The sequence below is a fragment of the Artibeus jamaicensis genome, unplaced genomic scaffold (genome assembly GCF_021234435.1).
Source record: "Artibeus jamaicensis isolate MK-2021 breed Jamaican fruit bat unplaced genomic scaffold, CSHL_Jam_final scaffold_1964, whole genome shotgun sequence".
NCBI lineage: Eukaryota > Metazoa > Chordata > Mammalia > Chiroptera > Phyllostomidae > Artibeus > Artibeus jamaicensis.
In genome coordinates this window covers 35,719,529-35,729,865 of record NW_026522030.1, presented here as the reverse complement: position 1 = coordinate 35,729,865, position 10,337 = coordinate 35,719,529, and the positions used below count along the sequence as shown (strand labels likewise).

At 43.5% G+C, this 10,337-nt stretch overlaps 1 protein-coding gene across 1 annotated transcript in view; it reads left to right on the top strand.

Annotated features, from left to right (window-relative positions):
- Positions 1-208: 208 nt before the first annotated feature.
- The window catches only part of GDA (guanine deaminase), an 86,648-nt gene continuing 76,519 nt past the window's right edge, over positions 209-10,337 (top strand). The window contains exon 1 of the mRNA XM_037155043.2: positions 209-553. Coding sequence (XP_037010938.2) covers positions 431-553 — 123 coding nt within the window. The 5' untranslated portion in view covers positions 209-430. The remainder of the gene's footprint in view (positions 554-10,337) is intronic.

The following is a 10,337-nucleotide window of genomic DNA, read 5'->3' as shown; positions in this document are numbered from 1 at the left end:
AGGTATGCCGAGAAAGGTGGAAGAGCTTGGGAAACAGAGAACAGTAACGTATTTAGCGACCAATTAAAAGTACAGGGCTGGAATCCTGACTCCTCTAGCTCCTTCCTTCATTTCCCGCCCCCTAGCTGGGTGACAGCCACCGGACTAAAAGAACTGTAACGTAAGCGGTGATTTGAGAGAAAGACCACACCCACCGGAGCGGGGAGTCAGCTCCCGGGAGGAAAATCTTACTGGCATCCAGGAGGCAGGGAGCCAGCCCCTGGGCGCGGCCTGCAAGGGGGCCAGTGATCGCTGAGGAAAGCGGGGGCAGGACCAGGCCAGAGCTAGTGCCCGCTCAGCAGCCACCTAGAGTCGCAGGAGCTCTCCCAGCGCCTCCACCCCGGTGCGCCCTTCTTGGTCCGCGGACCCCGCGCAGCGCTCGGTCGCTGATATGTGTGCCGCCGGGATGTCACCCCTGGCTCATATCTTCCGAGGGACATTCATCCACTCCACTTGGACCTGCCCCATGGAGGTGCTGAGGGATCACCTCCTTGGCGTGAGCGACAGTGGCAAAGTAAGCGGACAAGGGGTCTGGCGCAGCCTGACGGGCGGGCGGACAGGTGAAGGGAATCTCTCGCGGTGCCCTGCGAGCCCAGAGTTCGCTCCCTGGGAGCGAGCGCTGAGGCTCTGGATTGAACTTGAGTGCTCGCCAGCTGGGGAACGCCGGAAGAATTCTGGCGTTAGGTCCGTGGGTTGGCCCTGGAGTACCTGCGCCCAGAGGCCGGGAGTCCCAGAGGCTGGGAGCCATTGGTTGGACAGCCGTCCAGGCTGTCGTGGGAGAGGGAGCAAGGCTATACCCTCGCAAATCTTGAGAGATTATTAATAGACTAGAACCTTGCGTCACTCATCTTTGCATGTTTGGCGCCAGGCACAGTGCCTGGCACAGGCTAGGCGCTACGTAAAATTATTGTGAAAGGAATAATAGAGGAGGGAAAATTTGATCAGTGTTATTGAGTCCTTTGTACGCGTAGAATAAGAAAAGTATTGATTTCACTCACATGATCATTCAACAGATAATATACTTACTAATAATGATTCAAATGGAACAGCTTGCAATGCTGGAAAGGATAGTCTAAGAGACTGCCTCACTCCCCTAACGCACACCCATAGCCATTTGCATCAAAGCAAGCAGCTCCATTTTAAGGTGCAAAATGTCTTCTATGAGTGTGTCTTCTACACTTCCTTTTCCAAAATCAGGATTTCTACAAATGGCACGGACAACTTAATGTCTAATACTTACTGTTCCATGCTCATCGGTGGTAACTTTATCAGTAGTGGCCTGGCCAGTGAAAGACATGTGTTTTTAGGGGAAGAAAATAGAGATGGGGGTGGGATGTTTTTGAGCTTTCCCCCACCAGTTTGGTTAGCAAAAGTACAGTTATTGTGACTTGTCAGTTTGAAGCTACTATTCCTCAATAAAGATTCTTCAGAGTCAGTGACAGTTTTGAATTGTAACTCTTGTATTTGGCAATAAATAAATGCTGGTTTCCTATTTTCTTGTGGTGCTTAAAAAAATATTCTCTGTGCATATTCAGGGAGTTTGCTATTATGTTTCCGAGATGATCAAACTCTCAGAGCTCCCCCAAATGGGAGGCCGCTAAGCTCCAATACTGATGAGTTATTGCCTGTGTACTGGACCCCCCAAAGTTCGAGAGAACCCTTAGGCTCAAGGCAAGTCATAAGAAGCAAAGGAACAGAAACCGCTTAACTGGGGAAAGATCAGAGGTGTTTGCCTAACCACAAGGAGCTGTTCAACTCAGGATTATTTTTAAAGATTTTATTTATTTATTTTTAGACAGCAGGGAAGGGAGGGAGAAAGAAAGGGAGAGAAACATCAATGTGTGATTCCCTCTCTTGTGTCCCCTATTGGGGACCTGACCACAATCCAGGCATGTGCCCTGATTGCCAAACTGGTGACCATTTGGTTCACAGGTCAGCACTCAATCCACTGAGCCACCCCAGCTAGGGCTCAGGATTCTTTTTTTTTTTTTAGATTTTATTTATTTATCTTTACAGGGGAAGGGAAGGAGAGAGGGATAGAAATATCAATGTATGGTTGCCTCTTGTGTGTCCCCTGCTGGGAACTGGCCTGTAACCCAGGCATGTGCCCTGACTGGGAATCAAACTGTGGTTGCTTAGTTCCCAGGCCCGCGCTCAATCCACTGAGCTACACCAGCCAGGGCTCAGGATTCTTTTTACAAATTAATTTCCCATCTCCAGAGTTTTAATTAGTAGGATAGCAGCCAAGAGAGTAAGTTTGAGGACTGGCTTTAACCAGTGGTAAAGAATAAGAAAAGGAAGTAATTTACCTAGAAAAATTACTTTTGCTAGGTGTCATACAGAAGAAGAATAAAAGAGTATACTGGATATGCAATTAGTAGTTGAGTCAGAAAGTCTGTTCCTAACTGAGGAACATACTGAAGTAATAAATTTAGAAAAATGTCATTCCCCCACAAGATAAAATTAACTAGGGATTGGATACAAAGATGAGTTAATGGACTGTTTTCGATTTATGGTATAAAATGTCCCAATCAATTCAGTGATCACCGAGTTGATTGGGACATTACTGCTCTGCTCCTAGATGCAAGCAGTTGATGTCTAACTGCGTGTAAAGGAAGATCTGTCATATATACGTCAAGCCTTGATAGCCCTCATTTTGAAGGTGGGAATGCCTTGCCTTTAGAGTTGCTAAGATAAATATCTTATTTACTTAAACATTTCAAGATTCTAAACAGAAAATTTTACCCTAACAAAATAAATAAGTATGAGGAATCATCATGATCTTTACATTTTTACTGAGCTCTGAAAGCTATTCTCAAATCTTGAGATGAATTAGAAATATCTAGGGGTGCTTGTTAAAATGCTGGTTCCAGGGCATCATCCTCAGAGAATCTGAACCTGTAAGCCTGAGTGAGCCGCAGGAAGTGGTATTCCAACAAAGGTGCCAGGAGATTCCAACATAGGTACTGGGTGGATTACATTTTGGGCAACAACAGTATGTAGGTTGTGTGATGGAACCAGTTGTGTGGGGTCTTGGGAGCTTAGTTCTCCACTTCAAGCTCAGGTCTGGGGTAGCATCTCAGAGAGAGGGGACATAATTTCCTCTGACCGTCTCCCTCTCCATTCTAGACCTCATCCCTTATTTCATATAACTTTATTTATGCCCAGAGAAAGATAATAACTCACTACTTGTAAGCCATTAATTAAAGCTAATTCAAAAGAAAGTTAATTAAAATTAACTCTCTAGTCAACATTATAGTATCGGACATTTTGAATTCAGAGTTAGTTTTTCTTGTTTGGGAAGTTTCTCATTTCTCTAACAACTTTAAATGATAGCCTCACTGGATAAAGTAACCTTGGTTGTAGGTTCTTGCTTCTCATCATCTTGAATATTTCACACTGCTGGCTTCTGGACTGAAATGTTTCTGTTGAGTAATCAAATGCCGGTCTAATTGGTGCTTCCTTGTATATAACTACCTGCTTTTCTCTTGCAGCTTTTAAACACAAGGATTCTCTCCTTGTGTTTAAGCCTTCTTGTTTTGATTATGATGTGTCTCAATATGGGCCTCTTTAGAACCACGTCGTTTGGGACTCTCTGAGCTTCCTAGATTTGTGTGATTTTTCCTTCACCAGATTAGGGAAGTTTTTGGTCATTGTTTCTTCAAATAGGTTCTAGATCCCTTGCTCACTCTCTTCTTTTGGTATTCCCATGAGGTAGATGTTGTTACATTTCACGTTGTCTGAAATGTTTCTTAAGCTTTCCTCATATTCTTAAAATTCTTTTTTCTTTTTTCTGCTCTGCCTGGGTATTTTTTCCTACTTGTTTTACAAAACACTGACTCTATCCTCTGCTTTAACTAACCTATTATTTATTCTTTTCAGTGTATTATATTGCATTCTTTATTTCTGACTGGTCCTTTTTTTTATGGTTTCTATGTCTTTTTTCATGATATCAAGTATCCTTATAATCATGACTTTAAACTCTCTGATAAATTGCTTGCCTTAATTTCATCTAACTCTTCTGGAGAATTCTCTTGTTCTTTCACTTGGGGGTCTGTTTCTTTGTCTTCCCATTTTGGATGCTTCTTTGTATTTTCCACCTTCGATGTTAAACTAATCAGCTGTTAAACCAATCAGTGGTTAATCTGATCAAACTGAGCTGTAATCCATAGTCAGGCTTAAGCACCACCAGGTGAGGCAGGGCAATTCCTTTGGGCTGGGCTATTGCTTCCCCTCAGGCTGATGCCACTTGGAGGGGACTGCTCTGCCTGAGAAAGGTGGCCTCTGCTCTGTGGGAAATGACTCAGCACAGGGATCCTGGTGGCTGATCCTTCAGTTCTCTCCCAAGAGCCACCAGCCCCAGATTCTCCTCTGGCGTCTGTAGTCCACTCTGCCCTGCCTCTGCTGGAGTCCAGGGTGAATGGCTGCAAATGAAATTTTGTGCATTGGCTCTTTCAAGAGGCTCTCTGCATGTCCAGCCATCTTTCCCTGGCGGAGAGAAACCCTGCTGCTTTTCACAGCTGGATGTTATCTGGGTTTCTTTCTGGCTCTGGTGCTGTAGTCTGAGAAGCTCAGCTTGGGGCTTAGACCCCACACTGCTCAGGCTCCCACCCCCACCCTAGCTGCTGAAATATTCCTCTAGAACTTCAGCTGCCACTCATGGGAGCCCAGCCAGCCCTCTCACATCTCCTTACACTCTCTACCAGTCATATTGTTGTGAAATTGTTTCTTACATCTGTCCATGGTTGTAAGACTTCTCTTCGGATAGTGTTCAGTTGTTTATTCTCAATGATTTCTCTATAATTTAGTTATAATTCCAGATTGGTCCTGGGAGGAAGATAGTATAGCTTCTAATTAGTCCTCCACCATCTTGGGTCTTCCCCAGCATTAGTTTTTCTACTCAGGTGGCATGTGGCTTTTCAAAAGAAAGACTCCACCATGTATAATTTATTTGCAGATATTTAATTAATCTTAAGGCACTGTTTGCTCAAATAGTACTAAATTGCTAGATTCTTTCCACATGCCACAGGGTCAGGTTGACTTTAAAGATATATAATGATGCCTTGGGCCTCTCAGTGCACACTTAAGTGGAGGCAAGAGCAGGGAAGAGAATTATTTTGGAGATAATGTGCTGAGGTGGCAGGAGAAAGTTTTGTGGAGAAACGAAGTTGGTCTTCACTGTTTATCTTCTCTGAGACCATGGGAGAAATACTTTACCATTCTGAGCCTCAATTTTCTCATTTGTAGAATCAGGTTTCCTTTTCTAAATATTCAATGAAATAGCATGAAAATGCCTGGCACTTATTGGATAATTAACACATACATGTTCATTCTGTCCCCTTCTTTTGCTCTGCCCCTCAGTAGAGCAAATTCTCTACCTATTGCTTACTGCAGCTATTTTGCATATTTCCATGTGGTAGCATCCATGCAGGACAATATGGAGAAGGAAGACATAGGCTGGGATGAACCATGTGGAGAAAAAAGAGAGGTCACCGAACCTCAGCTGTGCAGCCTCATTGCTCATGTCATTGACCCGCTGGGTCAGAAAGATACATCTGAGAAGGAAGATTTAAAGAGCATTTGCTTCCAGGTTGGATAGCACATTATTTCCAATATCTCTTTCAGTTCTCATGGTGTCATTCTTCCCGGTTACAGATGGGGAAGTTGAGACTGGAGAAATCATGCATTCAGAGATGTCTGTGGAGCTGGATCTTGAATTCACAGGGGCCAAAGCCCATGATCTCTTCACTATAGCAGACTGCCATTCTGAGGCACAGGCCCTGACCTCAAAGAACTTGCCTTTCTAGCAAGGGAGTTTAGCCTTTGGCCTGTGATAAAAGTAGACAGATTCCTGAGCCAAAGTCTGGGCTCATTGTTGGAGATACATTGATGAATGAAACATACAAACTCTGCTCTCTTTTTGCAGGGTTGATAACTAATGATACATTAACAGAAAATGGAGAAGGAGAGAAGGCTTTCCTAAGTATGAAATGACACTTAAATTGTGATATGAAATATGAATAGAAATGAAGTAGGTAAGGCAGGAGGTGAGGAAGAGTCTTCTAGGTAGAAGAAACAGCATGTGCAAAGGCCCTGGGGTAAAAAAGAGTGAAAGTATCAAGGTAGTTAGAGTTCAAAGATATAGAATGTATGACTGGAGAGGTAGGCAGGGCAAGATCTTGGAGGGCATAAGGAGTAGTGAGAGAGATTGTGTCATGACCAAATTTTGCATTTTTAAAAGATCACTCTAGCTAGAATGAAAAATGTGCTGGAGAGGAGTTGATGCAGGCAGGAGATTAGATAGAAGCCTGTTATGGTAGTTTAAATGAAATAGCTTATGCTTTAAAAGAGGGAAGCAGGGTAGTATATCGATTAAGATATGAACTCTTAAGTGTGCTTCTCTTACAACCTCTGAATTTTACCAAGTTACTTAACAAATCTATCTCCAAGTTTCCTCATGTAGTATAGTAATACTGTTACAGAACAGATGGCGGGGGGGGGGAGTTGAATGATATAAAAGACACCCCCCTTTTGGGGGGGTTCCTCCCCACCTACTGGATTTATTTTGCCTGCTGCCTGAGGAAAGATTTCCCTTAATACCAGAGATCTGTTGGGAACCGCTCTGCCTGGTTTCAGGAGTTGTGACTGCCCCCCCATGGCTAAGGCTGAGTGAGCGACCTCCGACCTCCGGAATGCGAGCCACTAAAGAGACAAAACTCATCCCCTGCCCCCAATGCTTGGTCAGTTAGACTATGATGAGTACGACCCCTCAGAGTGGGGGCAACCTAAGTCAGACACAATCACTTGGGAGGCCTTCATGGAAGGACTCGAGGGGCTGCAACAAAGAGGGATTGATGGGCCCTCACCCCCTGGCTATTCTGACATAGCCTGAGTCCCCATTTCCATCTGGGAGAAGCGCTTCCTAGCTCTAATCCATTTAAGCCTAAAAACCTCTGATGGAGAAGGCGGTGCAGCCCTGGGCTGGAAAGGCGGGTTCTCCGGGTTATCAGGCCTAAGGAAGAATATGTAAAGTCTTGTGAAACCTGCTTTGTTTAGAATGCTCTCATTTGAATAATAAGGGTCCAAGCAAGAAGTTTGTTCCCCAAAGCTTTATGGCTCTTTAGCTATCTGACCCTGAATGAGAATAAGCCCTCATAGTTATTTGAATGCTGTCTATTGTTTGATCCTTGTGCAAATGAACCCAATAAAAACCCCTTGAGGAAGGGGCTCTTGGCCCTTCTCCTTTGAGGGATTGGCCACCTTTCCTCCCCAAGCAGATCATGTTTTGGTAGTTTCACTTTCATCTGTGGCGGATGGGGGGACTTTGTCGGAAAAGTTGCCCCCACAGAGATCAGTGAAAAGGAAAAGAATTTATTATTTATTTGAAATAATACAAACTAAAGTTTTCCACAAATGCACACAGTCCTCCTGGCACCCTCCATGTGGCAAAAGGGAGCACTTCCAAAGCCTCGTAGTCCTGACACTCACCCGAGCTGTGTGGTCCTAACGAGACACGTGGTCCCAAAAAGAGAGATGCCAAATGGCTGCCACGCCTCTGTTTAAATCCCAGCACCAATCTTCTTCTGCAGCCTCTTTTCTGGCTCCTCCCACAACTGGCCACAACTGCCCACAACTGCCAGCATTCTGGGCAGGTGTGTCCTTGTGGTGTGGAGCCAGTCACCTCCAAGCTCTTCTCGACCCCATTACAAATCCCTATTTGGGCCCCCCTCTTGGGCCTGCACCCTGTTACAATACTATATAGTATTACTATACTGTATGAGGAAACTATGGTAATAGTATAAACTATTAGTATAGTCTCCCTCATAGGGTTGTTAAAAGCATTAAATAAATTAATAACTGTAAAGTGCATAGATTAATGCCTTGCATGTAGCATATGCCCAATAAACATCAGAAGTTATTATCAGCAATGAAGATGGAGAGAGGTGGACTAAACTGGTAGCTATTTAGGTCAGCTGGATTTGATGATAGGGTTGGAAAGATGTCTGTGAATGCATTAAATCATATGGTGGGATACAGATTGGCTGGTGATAGGGAAAGCATGATGAAGGAAGCCAAGATTGAGCTGAACGTTAAAGAATACATAGAACTTGGCCATTCAGAAATGGATTAAATAGCTCTGGTAAAGGAAATAAGTCAATATTCTTTAATTCCCCAACCTGCTGGGACCTGAGACTGAATCACCATCTTGTTTTGCCAGGAGTTCTCGCAGTGTAAATCACAAATCTTAGTGGTTCTGTATCATCATTTCCTTCTGCTTGGGCAGGTGAAGACCCATCTTCCCACCAAGCTCAGGATCTTAGAATATCATGTGAACTTGAAGAGGGAATTTGGGAAAAGTCTTGGAGGAGTTTTTTCCCTCTGAGACTCCTTCTGAGTCTGCCAAGTCAGAGATTTGCTTTCATTAGAAACATATGTTCATGCCTAAGTATCATGTTATTATCTTGTAAATTCCTGTTTTGTGGAAGGCAATTGTTTTGTTCAAAATGCTCCCAGCAGGCACTGTCGGTTACCCACTCAATAGCTATAACACTGGCTTCCTTTTTAACACTTCTGAATTTGATCTTCCTGTAATATAGTTGGCTTGCAGATACAACATGGTATAAGCCAGTCTTGGTAATCATAATCCAATTTGCTGGATACTTCTTTTCTCAGCTTTCTGGTAGCTCAGGGTGGCCAATGATGGCATCTGATATGCAGGAAGTCAGCTTAAGGTTTCTTGGAAATATTTCTCTCCCTAATCAGTGGACACAGATGTGGGAAGAGAAGTTCTTTGTTTTTTTGGGTGCTCTCACGTGAGGAGTGGAGCTGCTGCTGACACTGTTGGAGACAATAAGGGAACAATTGACAGGATTTCAGGGGCACAAACCTAGTCCTTCTTTGAATATCATTGAATAGTTACCTATCCCTGGAACTGCCTATTCCTTTTAGACTTCTTTTGGGAGATAATGTACAATAATATCTTCATTATCAACACCTCTGTTAATTGCAGCCCAGAGCACCACTACTGGTTACCCTGCTTTTTCAAAGAATTATATTGTTTTCCAAAGGAGTGCTAGCTGCCTTCTCTTTTCCCATTTCTATCTTTTCGTTATTGGCCACACCTGTCAGTGTCTTTCGAGGCACCCACATCTGCAGGCAAACCCAGCCAATTTTCCTCTGGGGTATCTTCTTGCATAACTTTTTCTTTGCCATTGGCTCTGTCCAGCCATTCATTGTTTCTTGCCTAAAATATTACAGGAGCCTCCTAACTGCTTTCTCTTCCCATTCTAATGTCTCCTCCACATTACTGATAGTTTCTTTCTTGGAGCATAGGTAGTATTATGTATCTCCTTTTGCAACCACGTGTTGCTCTCTATTGCCTCTGTGGTCCACATGCCCAAGGAAGACATTCTAGGCATGACATTATTTGGCTCCAGTCTGTTATTCTAATACCTCCTCCTGCTCCATCCTTCTTTCTGACAAATGGGAGTAGGATTACCATGACTGGTTTTCACCACAAGGGACCCACGAGCCAGGGATTATCTATCCATGCCATTTTCTTACTGTTACCCAGCACATCATGCCCCTTATGCCTCCTCTTTGTTGGTGTCAATCTCTCAGCTTGGAATAGTCCTCCCTTTTGTTTTATTTTCTTTTTATTAAACTAAATCATTTAAAATATATTTTATTGATTATGCTGTTACAGTTGTCCCAACTTTTTCCTCTTTGCCCCATCTACCTAGTACCCCCCTTCCCTTCAGCAGTCCCCCTGCCCCCACTTAGTTCATGTCCATGGGTCATGCAAATAGGTTCTTTGGCTTCTCCATTTCCTATACTGTTCTTAACCTCCCCCTGTCTATTTTTGTATCTACCAATTATGTTTTTTAATCCCTGAACATTTTCCCACATTCTCCCCCTTTCCCCTCCCAGCTGATAACCCTTCAAATGATCTCCATATCTACGATTCTATTCCTGTTCCGGTTGTTTGCTTAGTTAGGTTTTGTTTTTGTGATTCAGTTGTTGATAGTTGTGAATATGTTGTCATTTTAATGTTCATAGGTTTCGATCTTCTTTTTCTTAAATAAGTCCCTTTAACATTCCATGTTATAATGAGTTGGTGATAATGAATTCCTTTAGCCTTACCTTGTCTGGGAAGCACTTTATCTGCCCTTCCATTCTAAATCATAGCTTTGCAGGATGGAGTAATCTTGGTTGTAGGTCCTTGCTTTTCATCACTTTGGATACTTCCTGCCAGTCCCTTCTTGCCTGCAAAGTTTCTTTTGAGAAATCAACTGATA